At 40.5% G+C, this 24,371-nt stretch overlaps 1 protein-coding gene across 1 annotated transcript in view; it reads right to left on the reverse strand.

Annotated features, from left to right (window-relative positions):
• LOC106492840 (FH1/FH2 domain-containing protein 3-like) overlaps positions 1-24,371 on the reverse strand; it is a 292,303-nt gene that overhangs the window by 69,971 nt on the left and 197,961 nt on the right. Inside the window, exon 4 of the mRNA XM_067291169.1 lies at positions 21,489-21,594. Within this exon, the coding sequence (XP_067147270.1) occupies positions 21,489-21,594 (106 nt within the window). The remainder of the gene's footprint in view (positions 1-21,488; positions 21,595-24,371) is intronic.

Here is a 24,371-nt window from a genome sequence, read left to right on the forward strand (position 1 = left end):
CTTCTGTGTACAGCATACACAGCACACATTCCTCATCTAAGTTGCATTAAGAATATTAAGTTTGTATAAGTAAGAACTCAAAAGCTACCTATGTTTTAGTCTTGGCATTAAGGGATATCATAGTGCTTTACTCTTGCACTTTTTTTTTTTTTTAACCGCATCTTTCCCTGCACGACCAGTCACAAGCACTCTAGAGTTAGAGATGCCAGTCAAGATCTATGTGGAGAATTTTGCCTTCCAGTTATGAAAATATTTTCCTTTCGTTTTCCAAACCCATCTTCCTTAGCATGTGCAATTTTGCTTAAGCAAATTAAATTCAGATAGTTAGAAGAACAGGAAAATCCCAAATGGAGATTAAATCCATTACCGTGGTGCAACTCGCTGCTTCTAGGTCATTTCTACAGTCCAGCAACTGTTTCTTCTCCCGACATCTTGCAGTAATGCATATTTGCATGTGTCTGTACATGCATTTGTTTAAAGAGACAAACAGTATATATGGATACACATGTGTGCGCATGAACATATCTATACCTACTTATACATATATATCTCCCCCTCTCAAATTTTGAAGTCTTACAACATCATAATAAAACCATGGCCATTTCACGATAAATGCTTTCATGCAAGCATAAATGGTTTAAAGGAGGACTGCAGCTTTTTTTGTATAAGACCTTTCAAATCATGTTTTCAAAGCCCCCATCTTCACAGTGGTTTCATAAAGCTATTTTTACAACAAAATGCATGCTACAAACAACAGATGACATAGCCTTGTTTAGGGACCAAGGCAACATGATATGTTTGGACAGAAAAGTTTAGGTTTCACAACACCTTCACCACTCATTCTTACTAGAACATCATTCCAGTTCTGCTGAGGGAGATCCCAGAAAGGTCAACATACTATTATTTCTCAACCTAGCATTTCACCATCAACTTATAAATATTTCCCGCCCCCCCCCCCCCGAGTTAAACTTTAAATCACTGGTTTTATGGCAACTTTACACAGTGTTCAGTGAAAGAACAATGGTTCTGCTGCTTCCATTTTCAGACTTTCAATATAAGGCATTTTTAACCTGTATTTTTAAGAGTAAAAAGTCAATCCAAAGTCATGATGGATGTTTTCACTTAGAAAATAAACAATAGAGAAACTGCCACAAGTTTCTGAAACAAAGTGAAGGAATCTGAAAACACGCAAGCCCCACCTGTGATTTTTCTACATTAGATAAGCCTACATGATGCAATTCACAATAAAAGTCGTCTCCTAAACAAGAAGCATACACTGTTTGCAATGATTTGACAAGAAGCCGAAGGAATGACATGAGTACTTTAAGAGCAGCAACAACAAACAACAACAACAGAGATGCTGGAAACCTGGGTATTGCCACTGATAATAGCTACACACATCCAGAAAGAGGAAGGAGTTTAAACAAAAGGAAACCACTTTAGGAGCATGTTTGAGGTCACTGGTTAATGCAAACATCTGATTAATGGATTAATCATTACAGGAACACCAATGAGCAGAAACCTGCAGCAATGCACATCATGTCCCCATTCCTGACCTTGACTTACAGAATCGCTATAAAAAGCCATAAAGGCGTAAACAGTATGAGTCTACTGCTTCCTAGTAAGTTAAAATACCTTCTCTTTATGTTTTATTTTCAAGAGAGAGAATTATAGTAGCAGTTTTATGCAGACAGCCCACTTACTTAAATTATGCCAGTCTCTCTAATACATCAGAAAATAGATTTCCTCCTGAAGAGGGACAGGCCTTTCCTTTGGACAATTTCCAGTAATTATTAGCTTATGAACACTTCTCCTTCTGACTTTCACACGTTTCAAGGAAGCAAGTTCTTCCACAGAAAATCACTGCACTGCACTGACTTTCCCCTCCCACGAGACAGGAGCTGTTATTCAAGGCCACAGTCTGATGAGCACAACAGAAGAGGCAGTGGTTACAAAGCCCAAGACACCTTGCCAGAGTGCATGCAAATAATTTTCACTGAAAGCACTGACAAAAAGGACACCGTCGCACAATCAGAGACCTCGTAAGGATGCCCCAGGGTTTGGTGATCAAGGCTATAATGAAAATCCTGACTTAGCGATCTTAATTTCAGAAAACAGCTTTGCAAAGACCAGATCCCTTCTACTTGTCGGTTTAGCTAATGGAAGGGACAACACTCTCGCTAATTAACGCTGATTTTTCCCTTAAGTATTCTTGATGTTGTCATACCACCCAAATCAGTTATTAATCCCACAATATGAGATATCAAATGATGATTGCTTATTGAAGCCTTATTGAAACAGGATTTATTAATGCTTGACTTACAAATGCTTGAAAGCAAGATTTCATATATATGACATCTTACTAGAAGTAGGACACCTAGCAAAATTGTGCATGACATGAATAAGGTACTAATGGATGCAGTTTTCATTTTGAGGTGCTCTGGGGCTTTTGTTTTTAAGTGCAATAAAAAACCAAAAAAGTATGGAGCACAGAGTCAGTTGTCATTTTTACAAGTCATCTTTTGCTTGAGAAAAAAAGATTGCTAAATAAGAACTTTAGTGCGACTCTGAAGAGATTTAAAATACAGTCATTCTGACATAGGGAACATTTTCCTGCATGTCTATTACCCACATGGCCTTGGAGAAATATTCCACTCCTCTCCAGGCAGCACTGTGCCAGCTGCATCATGCTCTGAAAAAACTGCACTGAAAAAAGGACTGATGGACAGCCTCTCTGCCCCCTTAATAATTCACATGAGAGAACACAAATTCTCATTCTTATGAGGCAAACTGAACACGGGTGGAACCTGCCTGAAAGGACAGGATAGGCTAAGCATGATAATCAAAACGGCAGGAAGAGAATTACAACTAGAAATCCCAAAGTAAAAATGGATTCAAAGAAAGGGTGTTAATTTTCCCTTCTCTTTGGCACTAAGATTCAAACATCATTACTCCTGAATAAATTACACAGAAAAGAGTTAAATGGCAAATAAAATGAAACCTCATTCTAATCTGTGTCTCATAATACATACTAATAACTTCTAGACTGTTACATTTTAATTTTATACATAAAAGCAATCCTATAATATAACAACCTTAATTTTGTTTCATATCTAAGTACTTAAAAAAGTATATGAATTCCTGTGAGTATCCACCCAATTCTAACTATATCTCTGACACACTCCAATAAAAATATTATGCTTATTATGCATTGTACCACTATTTCAAAAACATTAATGGGTTCTTTTGACATGCTTTAGCAGAATGCCACACTTAGTTCCCAGCACTTGTCTCTTCAGGTATTATCTGGCTTTAGGTACCTGAGTGATTATCAAGCTAGTCTGCTAAAATAAATGTATAAAAACTGGGGTTTGCTTGAGAAGTCTGTCTTTATCAGCTACCCAGAGATCCTGAGAAGTCTAGCTTCTCCATTTAGCCAGGTTAGGTGCCTAATGTTGAATAGCACAAATACCTCATATTTCCTCCTTTCCCCACAGAAGAGAAGAAAAACATAACTTGGGATAGATTTTCTCCCACCTTGCCTTTCTCCACTCAGTCTTTAATAGAACCAGTGGCATCTTCTGATAAATAATTTGAGCAACATCATGATGATGCATACACCTGCGTGCATGAGCACTTGCCAAAGGCAGCAAACAGCCAGCGCTTGCTTCCCTATGCTAAAAAAGCCAGGTGGGTTCACTTAAGGTTGAAGGGGTGGCAGTTCCTGTTGGAGATTTATTCAAGCAGTAGCATCCAGCTGCCAACCCCTTCCATCTCTCTTGGAGCAATAAGCGTGACTTTAATTAATAAGCAAACACAGCTCTCCAGGTCACTTCCCAGGTCTCTCCAACTCGGCCCTCCCGTTCTACCCATGGCTGCCTCCTCCTCCTCTACTGACAGCAGCAAGGACTCGGGTGCTTCTGCCATCAACTACCATAATTCAGCACTGGTCATAACTCTGATCATTCTCCAGCAAGAAGCCTTAAGTCATTTCCATGGGCTTTCATGAAAATGTCGTATGTAATTTTATCCACAAACTTCAAAAGATCATATTCATAAGACAGTAAATATCATAGCACAAGATTTTACAGATGGTGAAATTGAAACAGTTGGAGTAGAAACTGCCTTGCATAAGATCGTCCCATGGGTCTGTAACAGCAAGAATAGGGTTAAAAAAAAAAAAAAAAAAAAAGGTGTTTCAGTCCAGTCACCAAAGCAAGAATTTCACACACACTTTGCAACAGAGTAAGTCAATATCAGCGCTGAAAGAAGCAGTTCAGCCCTCTCCTACTCAGGGGAGCTCCTTACCTTATGCTGTTACAATAATTTATACATGCCCATTATAGACTGGGTCAAGAATTGAAAAGGCTCAAACTGATCCACCGAAAATAAGTATCACAGAATCACAGAATGGTTGAGGTTGGAAGGGACCTCTGGAGATCATCTAGTCCAACCCCACTGCTCAAGCAGGGTCACCTAGAGCACATTGCTCAGCACTGTGTCCAGACAGCTTTTGAACATTTCCAAGGAAGGAGACTCCACCACCTCTCTGGGCAACCTGTTCCAGTGTTCTGTCACCCTCACAGTGAAGAAGTGTTTTCTCATGCTCAGATGGAACTGCCTGTGTTTCAGTTTGTGCCCGTTGCCTCATGTCTTGTCGCTGGGCACCAGTTAACTTCAACCCAGAACAATTCCACATTCTGGACGAATGGAAGAGATGGTGCAGATATGGGAACAAACAGCCATAGTGCAGGAGAACTATCGATTTACTGCACTTTTTTGGGACAGAGAAATGATGTTTTCCCTAAATTCTTCCAACTAGAACAGAGGCAGCAGAAGCCATCTCCTTCACTGGCACACATACATAATCGTGTACTGGTGCAAAGTGAAACCAACCGAAAGCCTAAAGCCAGTTAGTGAGACCAGTGTTTTGTAAAAATAAAGCTGCTTCACAATTTTGATTTGCTGGATGCTTTTCTGCTGGTAGTAATGACAGTGTAAAGAAAATCTGAAACACCAAGGGGAAGAAATTTAAAAAACGAAATTTTCTTTGACTGAAAGCTCTCTGAATTTCATTTGATTCAAAAAAAAAAAAAAAAGAAAAGACAAAAAAGAATCCACTTTCAAAAATGTAGTATGCAACATTCTTCACTAGCTACAAGAAGAATATAGATTCAAAATACTTTCGAGCTATTAGAACATATGCAATGTGGTTCAGATGCAATGTGGTTCTTGTTGGAAACACAACAGTTGGGGGGAAGAGCAGAAACGCCAAAAATAATCACTGTATTTAGAGAAACCACAGTCCTATGTATTCTACATGAAGTATATATTAAGGTATGTACTGGCATTTCATGATGTGCAGTAACATGTTTGTGGTTCTCACAGCACAGCCCAGTAAGCAGGGCTTTTAAAAGATTTTTTTCCTCTTTAAAATTATAAACAAACACAAAGGAACATTACTGAAAAATGAGTCAGCTAAAGCAACACTGCATTACCCTGATTATTTTTAACAAAAGTTTCCAAATTTTTCAGAGCATATACAAAAAAGTTCTTGTGTTTTGAGGGAATGATCATGATGCCTTTGAAATGAAAAACAGCCAATGAATGTCAATACAAGCAAGACAAATCTTTCAGTGCTGTAGGAAAGGCAACAAAGATTACTTTTCCAATTATTAACATAGTATTTCTGTATTACTGTGTTTTTGTTTGCTGGACTATTGCAACATGACAGGCAAATAACTATGTAAAAGACTCCTATTTTTTTTGTTGTTTAAGGGTTCTTGACCCAATTTGCGTGCATCTCTCACACATGTCAAGAGTAACTACTATTCATGTCAGCAGTGTAACAAACAAAAAAAACCAAAACCAAACAACCCCCCACACACACACACACACAATCAAGCCTATCAGGTCTTAACGATGCATGAAGTAAAAGCTTCATGAATTCCTGCTTGCAAGAAACATTCCAATTTGCAACACTCAAAAACAGAACTGCGCACACCATGTCACGACGTATATACATTGTGCACGTATGCAGCAGCAGTTTCAAGGTACATCCAGTCCAAAAGGAACAGTATTTCTACCACCACCATCTGTTAAGGAGCAGTTTCTCTAACTCCACAGCAATCTATCTTTTATCTACAACCTCAGGTCTGGAGTGGTGTCATTAGCTGACCATCTTTTCTTTTCTAAGCTTCTTGCTCTTCTGACTACAGAGTAAAACTTGAAAATATTATACCCATTACAGGCAGAAATCACTATGGAAATACAAAGAATCCAGTTTGTTTTGTTTTTAACATCTCATTATTTTTAAAGCTAGTTTCACAACTTCAAAGCATTGGGGGTTCACCATGCCCTCCTTAGGTCTTGTGGGCCAGAAACTGCTGAAGAGAAGACGCTGAATCAATGTATTCCTGAACATCTGGGCAATACACTGATATCCAAGCAAATAGAGTTTAAAAGTCAACTTTTTTTTTTCTTAAAGGATTCATTTTGTAGAAGGGGGGGGGGGGGAATAACATGACAATTAGAATGAGGGGAAAAGCAAAATCCTTAATTATTAATACGAGTTTCCCAAGAACTAACTTTCTCCCCAGTTCATCCATACATTTAATTCAAAGGCCATCACTGCTGTTGTCATGGCTCTCATAGGCTTGGGGAGAAATCACACGCCCTGCCAGAGACGATGCAACAATTGCCAGCAGGTCGAGGGAGGTGATTCTCCCCCTCTACTCAGCCCTGCTGAGGCCACATCTGGAGTACTGCGTCCAGTTCTGGGCTCCCCAGTACAAGAGGGATGTGGCACTACTGGAGCAAGTCCAGCAGAGAGCTACAAAGATGATTAGGGGACTGGGGCATCTCTCATATGAGGAAAGGCTGAGATTGCTGGGACTGTTCAGCCTGGAGAAGAGAAGGCTCAGGGGGATGTTATCAATGTGTACAAGTATCTGAAGGGAGGGTGTAAGGAGCATGGGGCCAGACTCTTCAGTGGTGCCCAGGGATAGGACACGAGGCAACGGGCACAAACGGAAACACAGGCAGTTCTGTCTGAACATAAGGAAAAACTTTTTTACTCTGGGAGGTGACAGAGCACTGGAAGAGGTTGCCCAGAGAGGTTGTGGAGTCTCCTTCCTTGGAGATGTTCAAAAGCCATCTGGACACAATGCTGAGCAACGTGTTCTAGGTGACCCTGCCTGAAAAGGGGGGGTGGACTAGATCTCCAGAGGTCCCTTCCAACCTCAACCATTCTGTGATTCTGTGATTAAGGCTCTGAAGCTGTGCCCAAATATGAATCGTTCCTCCTGGATTCACTATGACTTTTTGCATGGCTCTCCTTTACTCCAAGCACAAAGGACAGAGCAGCTGGACCACTCCTTCAATTCCCTGACAATTATTAGTCCAGTATGGGGGAAGAGTATGTAAATCAAGAATAGAATATGTGTCATCTTATTCACACTGACATGTAAAGAAAATACAATTTCTTTAGGATAAGCAACTGTTAGTTCTTCAAGTAGCTTCCGCATGGATAGCGCTGTGTGTTTCAGATGAGCAGTATCCTCACAGGATAACAGGAATAAAATGTTTCAGTTTATCAAGTTAATTTGTTCTCTTGACCACAGTATATCATCTTTTTCTTTTCTTAGAAAAGAAATACAGATGGTCTTGTCTGAAGCAAGTATGTGATGCTGATAGCCATTCCTGAAATGAACCTTTACATTTCCGGATAGAAGAAACCTATCTTACTGTCACAACCTTTGCAAGGGTTCTTCTCCTGAAAATACCCATCTATTGACAACCGCAGCCAAACAGCAGTCCAAACGCTGTAGTTATAACAAAGTAATGCATTCTGATATACCTCTGGAACAAGGGTGTCAACGCTCCATCTACAAGTTGGTTCATGTGAAATTCTGAAAATAGATTAGGATAAGGCTGCTTAAGATTACTGCATCACTATGTTCAAATGAACTATCGTATAGGGTGCAGGCCATGACTACTTGAGATTTGCTCTAAACAAAAAAGACATTGGAAAGGGTTTTCCTCAGTGCGATGTGAAAAGTTCTCTGAGAGAGGATTCTGTGAACATCTGACGGGCGAGTGAAGAGTTAACAGGACTGAAGTTTGTCAATTGATATGCAGAAGAACTGATAGCACAAGAGCTGACGTGCACAAAGCTGCTGAACAGAGGACTTAACAGGACTAAAGTCGTCTACCAACCGATATGCGCAAGGATTGATATGCGCAAGGCTGCGGAATGGCAGCATTAACAAGACTGAAGAGGTCTGCCACCTGGAATCTGCACGGACCCCCAGGGAGGGAAGAAGCAATACGGAGGTGTTGTGGTCTTGCCTCGCTAGCAGGGTCCTCCCAAGCAGACAAACAGACAGTCCTGTGATTGCGAAACTTGCTAAAAGTCAGCAAAAGCAGTGTTTGCCCAGAGCCCCAGCCGTATAAAAAGAGACTTGGGAGCTAGGAGAGTTTGAGCAGGGACGGGAACGTGACCTGATCATCCTCTCCGGCTGGACCGTGAGTATTCCCCCCCCTCCCCTTTTCCTGGGACGCTGGGTTAAGGTAACTCCTCGAGGTTGAGAGTCCTCTCACTAGAGAGTGAACAAGAAAGCTTTCAAGTAGGGATAAGCAGTCCTTCCAATTAATAACGCAGTAATCGATGGTTTCAGGTTATCCTTTCTAAATTAGTAACTGATGGTTTTGTGTTATCCTTCCTAAATTAGTAATCGCATTATTTTAATGGATGTTACTAATCCACGAACTTGTGTGAGGAAATAAACATCTTTTTTATTATTATTATATTACTGTCTCAGTCGTTGCTATCGAACCTTCATAGCATGACAGCGTGACAACATCTGTAGCGCTGCCTTGAAGTTTCCAGCAGGAGTAGTACTCTTTATCTATCAAACCACACTTTAAGGGACTTGAATAGCTTTGGACCAAACACAATTGCACAGGAGGACTGAAACTGAAACGCCGGTGAGAAAAAACTTAGAAGCGCTCATCTATTTCACATGGCACTAAAAATTGCTGCTTTGGCCCCAAACGTGTTGGCCTACATGATCTTTCCTAAGAATATTTTCATGCTTTAAGTCTTGTACAGATGCCCACTGAGCAGTCCCTGTCCATGGTACTCAGTTAACCAAGATCCTGGCCAGCACGTGCACTGCCTTTGGCCCTAGGAGGCACATCTCACCATTAGCCATTTGATCAGGGTTGGGAAGACACGTGCAATCATTCCATCAGTCAAGAATGGCTCTACTAGCATGGATTAATGAATAGGATTCTGGCTTTCTCTTGATTTTGGATGTCTCTCTACTCACGTCTTTGTTCATCTGAGGCAATGAGGCTAAAACCCCTTGAAATGACAATTCTGCCATCCATGACTGCTAGTCACGGAAATCAATCAAGTCCAGCCTTTGAAAACACAGGGCTCCTAGGTGTCATTCAGTTCCAGTGGAACCAGGCACAGAATTGCAGTCTTCCTACTGAGAACTGTAGGACAGGCAGACTCCCATCCAGACCAGCTTGGTAGTTCCAAGCATTTCAGGATGTTTATTCATAGTCATAGGAGAGCCAGCTCTCCGAGTTCACAGATAGTGCAAATATTCTTCCCGACTTGTTCTTTTAGAGTCAGCATGGCTAGAGCAGTGTGTATTATTATCATACAGTATGAGTCATATGGGTATAAAACATTACAAAGAACTTTCTTCATGTATTCCATTTCCTGCTTGGCTACAGAGGTCTAGGTAAAGGTGACATTCACAGTACCTAATTTTAGGCAATAAATATAGGAGCCCAGACTTCCTAAGATGACCCTAATGCCAAAAGAGAAGGTCTTGCTCTTTTACTAGATGATTTGGGGAACTATCACACACACTAAACACAATGGTTGGCTCTTTCTGATATATAACAAGCATTGGCTATTTTATCAACAAGACCAATAAGTATGTAACAAATCAGTAGGATTCCCAAAGCCTGAAAATGTGAAGTTTAGTTGTGCAAGTATCCTGTCCAACTCTTCTTCCTCATCTCATCCCCCCCTCCCTCTCAATACAATGAAAGGCACTGAAGGACTAATACTTTTCATGAAGCTGACTATAAGAAAAGTTATTCAACCTCTTCAAAGAAAAATAGACTAGTCTGTACTGAACAGACCCAAGAGGAAACTTCTGAATCTTTGAAGCTCAAATGATCTCAGCTGCTGCACACAAAGGAAGGATATGGCACTCAAAATGGTAGCAGGAAGTTTGTGACTTTTTTTTTTTTTAATGAACAGCATTTTTACTCAGCTGGTGGGGAGGAGGATTCTGACCTGAACACAGAAGGAAACAAAAGTTTGAATCCAAAGAGGTTCAATGAAATGAATGACTGAAGGGAGGAACTCTGACAGCCTGATGAGGGTCTGAGAGTCATGAAGAAAGATTAAGTGATTGGGATACATGAGGGAAATAATGGGAAAGACTAAAAGCTATTTGGCTGGAGGGAATATAGGGATTAGGACTGATGTGAGAGATGTTGAAGGAAAAAAATGGACAAGAGATAAGAGACTAAAATTGTGACTATATATTTGATAGCAGTATTGCAGCACTCTCCCTTCTTTTGCTGTCTCAGGTCAAGCTCAGGGTTTTTGCTGGCACAGGGGTTTGTGAACCCACCACAGAGAACTGGACTGGGTAATTCAACAGTACTAAAAAACAAAAACACTCCCCCCCAAAAGCCCACCTTTTTCCCTGCTGAGCAATTTTTCAGATGAACACATTCCTCTGTCAAGTTCATTACAGCATCATGCAAACACAGCTGCAGTGCCAGAATCCCAGAGACAGTGCAGAGGTGGGAACAAGCAACGGGAAGGAAAGATGTTTAAGTCAGCTTGAACTTCTGGAGAAATTAATGTAAATGAATTGATGATATAAAAGTATTGATAAACTGATGAAGGGGAACGGAAGTTGATATGGGGAGGGAATAACGGTTCATGTATAGATAGGTCAGAGAGCTAAAACTAGGGCAGGCTGGGCAAGAGTTTAAATGGGAAAAGAAACCTTAAGAGTGAAGAAAAGGCAGAAATGGAAAGTGCCATATCAAGTCTGAAAATACAGACCAAGGAATCCCCAAAACAGCACCTAGGCCTACTGAATTTTTCTGAATTCAGAATATGTCCACTCTCTGTGCCTCATTTCCTTATCTCCAATGCAAAGATAATGCTGCCCTTTCAGCTCTTGGGAACAGCGTGGCATTTGTGAAGCTCTTGGATAACATTTAGTGACAAACCACTGAAAAATCCATGAGGAAAACAAACTTTTTATAATAGAGTTTACATAGCATGAAGTAAATGCCAAAGCCTTGGGAAACACTGATGATAAGACAGTCTATTTAAAAGGCATTCATTAAGTGCACAGGTGTGATGGTGTTCACCGACTGAAGCAGGGCAGCTGTGGAGAAAGCCATACCCCTGTGTGATCACAGGCTGTATCAGCTTGCACACAAAGGGGGCACACGTGCATGCAAAGTAAGGCTGTACAAGCATTTCTTAATTTTCAAGAGTATATTCATCAACCTTAATAATGTTCTTAGTGTATTTGTTCCTAAGCACCTTAAGGACCATAGTTGTTAAAAACCTTTATCAAAAGCATATATATAAGAATATTCTTAGTGATCAATATATCTGGTTAAGAAATGCTACAATCCATGCTTCCATTACAGATATTAACCTAAATCCTAGAAGCAAGCTTACGGTGATCCAATACTGAATTTTGAGAAGCTGAAAAAAAGCAAAACTGTTTGGCTCATCACAGTGCACAGGTGAAAAACAAGCGCCTGTTCCCCGACACTGCTCTCTGCACACAGCGGCAGGCTGCTGCAATACAGAGCCCCAGAGTAAAAGTCTGCCAACAGCGACCCTTGTCACTTCAGTACTTGAAATTCATCAGGGGTTAAGTGCTGTGCAACGCCACTGTACCCAAAGCCAAATTGGGGCCTAGCTTTCAAAACAACGAAGCTCCTTCTGAAGCAGGGGTGTGGGGTATGCACTTAGGAAGTTGGGGCCGGGGAGGGGACAGAAGGCAGGAGATGCAGGGACAGAGGAAGCCAAGATCCTTGTCTGGAGAGGTGATAATGTGTAGTAGGAGGTTAAGTAGGAGGAAGCAGGATATTGCCCAATATTGGTAGAAGTCTTTAACACCTCACCTGCCATTTAAATAAAACCACTTAAAACATGCCATAGATGTACTTATTCCTGCTGAGTAGCACTTTAGCGATTCAAGTCAATGTGTTGTAGCAGCAGAGTCATCTGACAGCACTCCTCCGAGCAAACAGTACAAGTTTCTCTGTTTCAGGGAACGGTGAAAAGTCAAAAGAAAAATAGCAAACTCCAGAGGAAAGTCTGCCCACCTCAAGCTTTCATTTGAACTAGCCCTTAGGATCTGCCCTTATACAGCAATCTTTCCTGAGTTAGCAAGCTAACACTGCTCGCCTTCCTGGCCCCAGGGAGCCCTTTCTCTATGGAGTCTCTCTCACTAAGCCATGTACCATTTTCCTTCCTTTGATGCGTCCTTTCAAGCAACCTGAGCGCTAACCTTAAACTCTTCTTCTCTACGTTTGCTCTGTACATTTCATCCAGAGATTTTCTGGTTTACTGTGCAAGTTTATCATCAAAACATTACCCTCCTCCTCTTACTTGTCACTTTTTGGAAACATTGATCTGTGGGACTGAAACATTCCAGCCTTGGTCTTACGTTCAGAGGCTGACAGTCCTTCCTGCTCCCACGCACCCTGAATATTCCCTGCCCCCTTTTTAAAATCATTTTGGTCATCTCCAGCACTGTTTAAAAAACAAACAAACAAACAAACAAACTACTCTTAAGTTGGTGGAGGGAAGAATACTTGTTTTCTTGCTGTTAACAAATTAAAAGAGGTAAGTGAAAAAATGATTCATTTTGCATGACACCTACCTGCAGTAATTCTCTTCACTAAAATCTCTGGGAAGAAATTTCAAACAAAAATTATTGAAAACCCTCCTAAACAGCAGACATACTACATTTTTAGCATCTATTGAAACTCGACTGGCTCTACTGTATCACTAGGGGGCAGGAGATCTGTACGTTCTTCTTTCCCAGCTTGACAGCAGATGGTTTAGCAAGAAAATTTAAATGGAGAAAGTTGTAAATGCCTCACAAACCCAAAACCTGAAAAATTCTTTCTTGCCTGCAAATATGATGACAAAGAAACCACGTTAAAATTACAAACTTCATAGTTTAAGGTGGTCTTTAACTCCTATTTTGTGTAAACCTCTGAGGAAGACTCTAAACCTGTATTTTGCCTGAGGGTACAACTGCGGCAGCAGGCAGGGACTGACAACACCACAATACTTTTCCCTGTCTTGCTTCAAAAGGAAAAGCTGTAGTCCTTCTCTTCGTTTCCGTGGCAGCTTGGCTTTGCTGAGTGACAAGGGTTTGCTGCTGTCCCTGCCCACGCATGCACTGACAACCTTCGTTTGTATGTGGGCAGTGCGAGGATGCTCCCATGCTCTGCTCTCCCACGCTCTGCTCTCTTCACTCCAACGACACCATCAGTACCCCGATCCATGCGTATGAAAGTAAGTAGCAATAAGACAGTAAACTGGTCCTCATCCTTCATAAAGAAGCAGCAAAAGTTTCCATCTTTTCTCATTCAACCCTTGCAAACACTTAGGTGTCTTAGCTAATTCTGCCTTCACAAATTGCAGCAGGCACAGTATGTCTTCTGCTCTACTCTAACTATAGCCCTCGGATCCACGGAGAATTGAATTCTCTATGGTTTAATATTTTGATACAGTTGCAAACAGAGGCTCCAAGAAGGCCACTGCCTCATGGTAATTTAAAGGAGGATTTGAAGAGTTTACAATCCACTGCTCCAGTTTTCTGATTGCACCTAGGAGAACATGACCTACAGAAACGCATATACATTTGCAATAAATGCAGACAGACAGTGCTAAGATGCAACTTAAGGTAATTCAAACATATCTGAATATGGAAATTAACTCCAAAGACATTCAAAGAATCTCATTTTTGACCTGTCATTATGCCATACAATACCCATTTTCATAGAATAACAGTCAGCAGTTACTAATTATCCTACATTTTAAATACACATTTCACTTTTTCCCCCTTTGAAGGCCTTAATTTCCTTGGCTTCTGCATCAGGAGAGAATATTTTGTGCGGCACCCTAGCAATCACCATTACAAATACCCATGGGAGCATCTAATCTTGAAATGAGGATAAACAAATGTTACTTTCCCCACTGTATTATACAGTATACTGTATGCATATATTCAGTCTAAATAGTTCATAATGAAATCACTCACTGCAGGGCACTGTGTGCAAGCCTGCAGATATGCGCCAGCTTATGAATATCTTTATTTCATGAACATTTTCTCCTTTTCTCATAAATCAGTCTTTGCATACTTCAGGTTAAAAGACTACTACAAAAAGGAAGAAATACTCTGTAATATGCTCCTACCCGTTGCAATCAGTACATTGTTTTCCTTCATAAATTTTGAGTAGTTAAATCATATAACATCCAAAACAGTTTTAAAGGCCCCTGAGACTACTTTCCAAGTACTTACTCTTTGCTCAGTAGTTAAGGATGTGCATTTTTCATGGTTCAGTTCCTCATTTTACACAGGGTCTGCATAGCCTGAAGTGTCACATTTCATGGGAATTTCACAAAGCATAAAAAATTACACAAAAACTGAAGATTCATTTTCATGTAGACAGAAAGCAACCCAAAGCCTTCCAGCCTCTGTAAGCTTTAAAAACAAGGGAAATCCATAATTTTATGGTGGTGTTATTCCTGAATTCCATGTAGACTATGAGAACCCTATATCCTCCTCATGAGCAGTCACAACATGAAAGGCCATTTCATATAGCACACGAAGCAAGGACCAGCTCAGTTTATTTGTAGATGTGTAAATTACTATATGGTGGTTAAACTTTTCAACTCAGACTTGATTCAGTGCCAATTCCCATCGCAGACTGGGAGGACTTGTACTGTACACAGTGTGTTAGGACCATCTGGCTCCATTTCCAGATGGATCACAGATCAGAATCGCATCCAGGGAGAGGGAGAGGAGGAGGGAGGAAGGAGAGGAGAAGGATTGTTCCACCAGCTAAATGAACACTTAAGACTGTGTTTGATAGGAAGTTCTCAGTGCAACGCATGCATAAATCGAATCTAATGAACATCATTTAAAAATATTCAGATGTGAAATTACGAAAAGAATATTTGCTAAAAGTATAGACAGGAAAGGAAGGAGGATGTTTCCTTCTTTTTAAACTGTATGGTTTCCAAGGTCAAGCTCTCCAACTACCCTTGAACAAGTAAACAAATGCGTTTAGTCTTGAAGAGAGATTTGCAGAGATGAAAGAGAATTCAGCTACTGAGCTAAGAAGACCCACCGTTTATATTGTTAACCACGGAGGTGGTAAAACATGCCCTCTTTCCTGGCAAAACGAAGAGCATTGTAATCACACTGTCATTGCTAATCTAAAGAGTTCACAAACCAGGATGCAAACTCCACACGTTTTTATTCCATAGCTTCACAAGACACAAAAAGAGGAACATCTTGAGGTTTCTGTTAGCACGTAGCAGGCACAGGTCTTATTCTTCTGGGTCTGTTCCCTTTGATACGAACTACAATAACCGGCACCTGCAAAGCGTGCCAGTGGAAAGCGTGCTGCTTTCACAGATGGCCACAGCCCAGTGATGCTGCACCTCTGCTCAGTGGTGCTGCTGATTAACAGATCTCATTAGCACAGGTACGCTACTGCGTTACACTCCCTTTTAGGGACCTAAGCCTATCTCTCCACCCGGAGCTGCTCTGGACACACCAGCTTCCAGGGAATGTGCCAGCTATTAAAATGGTTTCATGCAACTGCAGCCTGATGTCCAATATAAAATGAACGAGTGACACACTGGTCAAATACCCACAGGACAAAGGGTGCAACTCTGGTATCTTTTTTAACGGATTCAGCAGAAAGATCAAAGAATTGAATTTACAGAAATTGAACCATCAAGTCCCTCTTGAAAGCAATATTCTTAAGCGATCAAGCTCTAGGCACTTGCTTTAGGGCATAGAGCCTTACAATGGCTATTTTGAGATCAGCTGATAAGTCTATAATTTTTAAAGGATTGCTCATGACAGGTCAGATTGAGTGCTCAGAGATATATACAAGCTCTCCACAGGTGCATACATATACCTGCACATTGAAGGCCAACGAAAGAGCATTAGAAAACTTGATATTTGACTCCAGGAAAAGAAATAAATATAAAGGTATGCCTAATCACATGCTATCTGTTCCTATTTACTTGTGGCTCTCGGCATAGGGTCTAAAGTTGCTGGAATACCTTCCTGCAGCTGGAATACTTTATGCAGTCCTCCAATATACACTGAAACAGCAATAATGCAAAGGTATGCATGCTACATAGTACTGACTCCATTTTCGCTAATAAATTACATTACTACCATCTGTTTCTCTGCTGCAATACCAATTTAGCAAGATGTGTCCATTTTGGATAGACAGAGGCTCTTGCTGCTTTTGTTTCTCTTCTTTTGATATTTATACAAACCATGCCCATGATACAATGCATCATATACATTTACTGCAGAAGCACCCGCTTCCCCATCCTAAACTCTATGTAATACTTAACCTTCAACACAAAAGGCCAAAGCCACATAATCTATCTGGGTGAGGGAGGAAAATTCAAGAGCACTGGAAGTCTCCAGGTCCTGGCAATAATGAGGGATCTGTTAGGTAAAAACAGCCAGCTGATTCTTGGAAATGCATCAACCCCCATGTTACAGAGAACACAACTATAAACCCCAAGCATTTCAAGTAGTAGTTGGCTTGATGCAGAAATGCCACCAATTTCCTGATAACTTCATGGTTGGCTTTTAGAACAAGAGGGTTATAATCAGCAGCTTCTACTGTCTGCTTGCAAAACTTCCCTCACACTTTCTGCTTCCTCTAACTTCTGGACATCTTTGAGCACTCAGTGTCCCAGCGACAGATAGGAACCAGACGGTCTTTGTACCATACAGGACTGAGTTGTTTCAGGAATTTAATCAGCTTTCCTAGAATGTGCAGCACTGCCGTTTGCTCCAAAGTTGGTGCACAGGTGAAATCACATGCTGCTAGTTTTATAAATAGGCCTAATTGCCGGTGGCCCTAGTGACATGCCTGTGATTGAGCCCCTTGCCTGTTCACCTTAGCTACCTGACCCACTATCTGGACATCTGCGTCAGAGCGTTCTGTATATTTAAACACCACAAATAACAAACAGACCACTAACTTCAAATTCAAATAGCAAAATCATTCTGCTTTACAACCAGTATCTTTTACCACAGAGCAATTTCTCTTCACCTTTTCCTTTTGACTTTGTTAGCTACACTTGTATTGAATAGTTAAAAAACACCACAGGCATGGATTTAGATTTACTTTGCTGCAGGAGTAACTCACTAAATCTGAACACTGTATCTGAAGGCAGAATTCCCTTAAAGATGCTCTAGGATAAGCACTGCCTGATGGCCCAATTTTTTCCTCAGCCTTAGTTCTTTGACATTTTTTGCTGTAGCATGGTCAAGGCCTCTCCCTGTTTGGATACCTAGCTTGTGTTTTCAGACCACAGGAATGAACTTTCCAGCTTTCATCTAATTCTGGACAACACTGAACACTGATCTGAATCCACAAACAGGCAAGTAGGGATCCAGGCACTCAAATAAGCTTTGCAAAAAGGCCAGATGAACTTTTGGCAGCCTTCTCTCTGTGGACCAAGGGCCCGAACCCCAGTGGGCAGAGCTGCTCACAGCACGGTGCCAGTGGGCTCACCCCTAAGCACCCCCTGCCTTACTTATCTAGTGTATTTTCATAACACTTAATCCTGGGCCTACACAAACTGTTTTCCTTTCTCACCTTCCCAACAGCACTGTGAAGACTACCACAATTTTATCAATTCTTTAGTCTACGCTCAGCCATTACATTTCAGATGTTGCTCTTTCATTCTGTGGCAGAAACAGAAGAGAGATGTGTTTAAAATGATATCCAAAGTACCTTCAAAATATCATCTATATCATCAATTGTGGACATTCTCCTCTATCTTTGACCCATTTCCACATGTTTTTGAATGTTCAGGCAACACCCATCATACTGCAATCTTTTCATTGGTACAGAAACATTTAACCACAGTTACTAGTGCACTACACAGCATTATGAGTGAATTTATCATCCTTACAGAAATTCTCAAGGGGGGACGGGGGGAAAGAAAGAAGAAAAGCATTCCTGTTTCTATGGAATCCATCCACCCATATGCACAAAACTCATCATTTCTTTATATTTCCACAAAAATTTGAAGGAACGTCTCAGAGTAAATTTAAGCCAAAGAACTAGTAAGTAAGGAGGAACAAAAGCTGTGTTCTAAACAATATTTCAACAGAACAACTTGAGTGAGAAGCTCTGACTACTGCTGTTTCGGGGCCTATAGACTATACACTGAGAAAAGAGAACATTTTGGGAAAAGTCCTGTCAAACAATCCTACTTCATGGGATCCTAGCAGAAATAAATGGTCACTCTTCAGCACTTGACAATAAACTGTCTTGGTTGCTCTGTATCGCACCTAAAAAGCACACTGTTATCTTCTATTCACTTACCCATTAAAGTAACTAAAACTTTTGTGACTCATACTTAGTCTTTTTTTTGGCAGCTCATTCTGCCTTGAACCAAGTCAAAACCATTAAGTAGCAATTTGCAGTCAGGAAGCGTTTGAGTGAAACACCACAGACCTTCAGAAAAAAAGGAAAGCAATGCTCTCAAGAAATAACTTTAGCACCTGAGAATGCACAATGACCTTGAACTACCTGTAACGTTTACATATACATATAATTCCACCCTATTTGCACTTCTAGGTACAAAATATTTCTTGACAGAGTGCAGGCAAACAATTTCACAGAAAATACTCAGAACCCATGTAGTCAAGAACACGGGTAGCACTGCATTGGTGAGCCCTGGAAGAGCAGGCAACGTTGAGGCCAAGGTTGCTGTTTACCGTCAGCACCGCAAGCTGTGTTAGGATCACAAGAGGCAAACAGTGAATTAAAAGAAAGTTAAGGAAGGAATTTAGCTGGAATATGGAATGAAGGAGAAATTGCATCCCTTTTTTGTTCAGGTTAAGTCTGGTGCAAATAAGGAGGATATATCCCATCCCAAAAGGGACTGTAGACAAGGACACCACAGCTGGAAGGCTGAAAAACTGCAGGACAATGGCTCCTTTTGTTGTTTTACCTCTGCAACTTAACACCGAGTTCAGAGCTTACGGGACCATCTTAGTGTTAACTGTGATGCATTTTTGGTAATATTTACATACGTATACACACTCAGCACTTTCTGCTTAGCAAAATGAAGCACCGCAATAACACACAAAACTGGCACAAAAAATTCAGCCATTTACTATGACCTTCTAAAAACAACATACCAGAAAAATCATCTTACATGATGTATTTAATGTTTCTTTTCGGTAGCCTCCTCAATACATTTGGATAAGACTGGCTATGCTATACTTCCAAACCTCTCTTTATCTCACTGCACATGCAGACCTATTTGGAAAGCACACACTGGTTCCTGGAACCAAAAACCAGCTGACAAAAACTTGGAGTTGAAACAAGCTTTGAACTTCCTGAAAGACAATCAAAACATAGATTTCATTTCTAAAATAAAACCCAAGTTACACAGAAAAATACTGAATATTGTATTGCTGTAATAGATACTAGGATATACTAACTATGCAGAGGGAAACCTCAGCTTCATGAACCAGCAAAATAGGAAAAAAAACAGAAAAGAAACCTCTCTTTAGATGGTACGAAGTCCTAAAAGTCTTCCTGTAACAAGATTCTTAGCTATACGGCATACTTATGCATGGGAAGTTTTAGTTTTAGTTTTTTAAAGGAACAGTGACTACTTGCTAATACCAATGCAACAGCCAAAGTCGCAGTTTCCTTGGTGCAATGCCATGGACATTAGCACTAAGGCTCTGCTATATCAGTCGCTGAATTCAGTGGAAGCTCAATAACTTCAGCAGACATGGATTCAAGCTCTTAAGCACAGCACAGCTACAGACACCACACACCAGGAAAGGAACCATAGTGATCCTCCCTGAATTCTGGCTGCACTGGGGTCGTCTCTGGTAACATACATACAGCGTTTCATTCCTGTTGAAAAGCAATCTATGGGAAGGGAAGTTTCAATTCTTCTTAATCCACTCCTGAATGTCAAACGAGCTCTCAGTAAGCTGAAGATACACATAATACTGTGCTAAGATCACTCAGATGCGACCGACTTCTCTGATATTAGTAGATCATTCTGTCAACTCTGAGGCTCCATGCCCTGGATCTGATCTGATCCTGGCAAAGACAGATTGCAGGGCTATCCTGCGTTTGTATTATGAAGCCACCTGGACACTCAGGTACTGTAAATGCCTATTAGGTTTCCCTGTTTTGAATTTGCAATATTTGGCTGCACAACCAGCTGAAGGGGGAAGACATCATCCAGCTGAGGGAGATCAATGCTGAGCTGACATGGGAGTGAAACACTGGACTGAAGGCCAGGCTGGCCAATACAGCACCTTTAATTTGATTCCAGTCCATATTTTCTGAGAACACCTATGGCTAATTGCCTCCTAGAAACATTTTTTTTTTTCATCTTTAAAGAGGGAATCTTTTTCTTTCACGTTTTTTGTGTGCTTGTCTAGTTTTATTGTGGTTCATAGTCTTTTACTTCTGAGTATATGCAGGCTATCATCCAAGTAAGTTTATATCACTGCTCAGCTACTGGCACTGAAAATAATTTTTGTGGCAGTGGTTTGGTTTCTTACACATCCTAACATGCTGGTATTTGTACAGATCTAATCTTCAAGTTCTTTACATGAAGTTCCACTTACTACTCAAATCCTCAAAAACTTAGAATTAGGTTATCTAAACAATCCTTCTCCTTATTTTTGTATATATTTTTTTACTCCTCAATTTGTAGATTGAGCTTTGGCAGCTAAATATATCAAATTGACATTTTTAAAGATAGTTATATATGTCAGTCTGAGAAAATTCAGATGAGCAATCCACCACAATTATATACTTGTTACTGTCTCTGTTTACTGTGAGATCATGCAGCAGTAAAGATCCCTTGGTATGAGTGTTCTCCCCTTACTCATAGTTCTTCAAAATACTAAAGCAGCTCTCCCAGTTTCCAGCTTGAGTTTCCTTGTTAGATGAAAATTGCACACACTCATCCTGCTCCGTGATGAGTGCTAGCCCCCACCACCATCCCTTAAATTTCCCACATAACATGCAAGAATCTGGAGCGATCTGAGAAACGTGTTACAGATGCTGGATGTGGCAGTCATAGCAGACCTGAGAAAGATTCAGAGCAATAAAAACAGCTTTTGGAGCATTTTTACCTCTCAAGATGTAGTTCTGATAGTTCTGGTCTGCCTCTGCTCCCACCTTGATCAAGCAAGTCAGACCTTCAGCCACCACAAACTCATGAACCAAGTCCTTGTCATCCTGCCGCAAAAGAGAGAGAAAGCTGCATTACAATTTCAAAAGACAAGGCAACAGGGTATATCATAATGTAAAACCAAACACAGGCCTGTAACATTGTCTTTATGTTTTCAGATGATTTAAGCAAGTCTTTCTGAAAGATGTCATAGAAGACATTTCAAAATCAGAATGAAATGCATCTATGCAAGGCAAGAAACACATTCACCTTTACCTTTTACCTCTAAGTCAACTATGGAAGATTAGTATTAGTAAAACATCTGACTTCAATTGTCATTTACTTTTCTTTATAAAAGTCTGCAGACTTCCCACCCGATACTATAATTTCATCAAAAGCTTACTTCCTTTCCTAAACTATTTCTTATGTTTAAGTGAGCCTTTTCTCTGTTTTTTAAATAATACAAATTCAATCACTAGCATTTTCCCTTAATGTAAAAATACCAGCCAATTACAGCAGGCGTTTAAGTCGTCAACGTGCATTAAATGTCACCTTAGAGCAGCCCTGTCTAGCTCCACTTAGCATAAAATTTACAGCACTTAAAATTGAGTTGCCCTTGCACACAAGTGACCTACTGCTCATTTATAATATGGATGCAACTTTAAATTACACGAGCTGTGTACAATTGGTATTGCTAGTTCCATATTTATCTTTAACAAGCTACATAAAGCAGAGGCTTAAGAATCTATTCTAAAATATAAGCACAAACACAACAGAACCTGGAAGAAGTACCACTGATAATATTGATAATTAATAACAGCACTAACAGCTCAGAGCTCTTGCTGCTATTCTCATTAATGAAATAGCATGAAGGACCAAGACTAATAATTTGATGGTAGTTCAACTCTTAAAGCAACTCACTTTTTGACCACCAGTCCTTTACTCAGGGCAACCAAGTGACATTGTATCATATACCAAGGAGCACAGGGCATTGCTTGGAGCTACGTGCAGACTGCCATGCCCAGGGAACAGAGGGCACAGTGTCTGAAGCCTCCCTTCTCACCTTACACAAGGCTCATGTAGACAAACAGAAAGCTACTAAAAACTTGATTAAACAGCACTTAATGAATTAGCTATATAAATTAAGCATGCAACCAATCTAAAATATTAATAGAACAGAACTGCTCTGCGGACAAAATCATCATACTTGCTGAATCCCTTCATTTGATCATTTTTAAATGACTGCTCATATATATTTTCATGCACAGAAGCATATTAGAGATAGAAATTTCAGCTTTCCAGTATTGCAATTCTGAGTAGCCAAGATCTAGACAGTAGATAAATAGCTTTGTTTAGAATGATTTCTGAATTTGCCACATACAATAACTTATAAAACTGCCAAATCAACTAAAATAAGTTTCTTTAACCTGACAATTCACTGATTGCGAATTTCTTTCAGCCTGACAATTTATTTCTTAGAAATTTATTTCTTTCATTAGAGTTGTGTCATATTAAAGGCTGGTGAAATAGGATACTTGAAAATTGCAAGGTGATCTGGCAATTCATGAGACATTTAGAAATTACAGAAAAAATATTTTTAATATTGTAGGAGAAAGTGAAGCAAAAGTAAAATTTGTTAAACTAATTTAAATATATTTTATACATTCATATATATGTATACAAATTTATCACACGATACAATTATTTATCCTTTATATAAAAAGAAAGCATACAAACATTCCCCACAACTTTCCAAAAATATGTGATAAAAACTCAAAATATGCAAGATAAAATCCACTGCTATACAGGTTCACACTCAAAATTTTATTTATTTCCTACTCTTGCTGTTTTATTTTTTGCAGGTGGTGCATTTTTCTTTATATAGAGAGAAGGTCTGTTGTACCTTTGACCAAGGCACCAGCCTAAAGAGCCACCACCTATGGAGCCTGTCCTGACACGCAGGAGGCGCATGGGGCAGGGGCACGCGCACCTCCGGCAGCTCTGTCCCTAGCAATGGCCTCTGCAGAGCCCTTCCCAGCCGCCATCATTGAGTTGGCTGAGCTCTAAATCTCCAGCTATTTACCTCAAGTTAATTTGTGCAGCAAACATTGCCCAAATTCTTAAGGCAAACTTCCAGCACAATTTTACAATGACTGGAGCCCCGCAGAAATAAGCTTCAACAAGAAAAGGACCCCCGATAAAACGCCTTCTGCTGATCAAAGCCATATCTCAGGTTTGCCCCCCCCCCCACACCGAACTTGAGGTACTTGACTTTAAACCAAGCATCTACAAGTAAACACATAACTAAATGTGTGTGCATGTAAGCCAGCTCACACTGAACGACAAGCTACGTTCAGCTCCCCCAGTACGATGGAGATTCACCTGCAGCAGCTCTGGGAGGCAGGAGCAGACCCAGGGGACCCCAGAGGAGATTCCTCCTTGCCCACCCCCGAGAGCCACACAACTGCTGCCTCCCATGTAGCCCTTCACATAAGCTGTTTTTACTCAAAGGAACTCGAGTGAGCTCTCATTCTTCGAGACTTTTGAAGCTTGCTTCTCCTAAAATTCTAAAAAGAGGAACAAATCCCTGGAATTTGTCAGCTAAGCTTAAAGTAAAGTTTATTCACAGTTAGGATAAACTAAGTCTACACACTAGAGGAGTTTACCTGCCATTCCCAGTGCCTAGGAAGTGAGCTAATTTGTATGCCAAGGTCAACGGATCCAAGTTTTGGGCTACTAAACAGAAAAGGTGCCAGGTTTCCTCTACCTGGAGTGGGCAGTGCAGAAGCAGGGGCAAGGGAGAGAAAGCACGGAAGGATGCAGAAGTGAGAGAATTTAGCAACAA

The sequence above is a fragment of the Apteryx mantelli genome, chromosome 2 (genome assembly GCF_036417845.1).
Source record: "Apteryx mantelli isolate bAptMan1 chromosome 2, bAptMan1.hap1, whole genome shotgun sequence".
Classification (NCBI taxonomy): Eukaryota; Metazoa; Chordata; class Aves; order Apterygiformes; family Apterygidae; genus Apteryx; species Apteryx mantelli.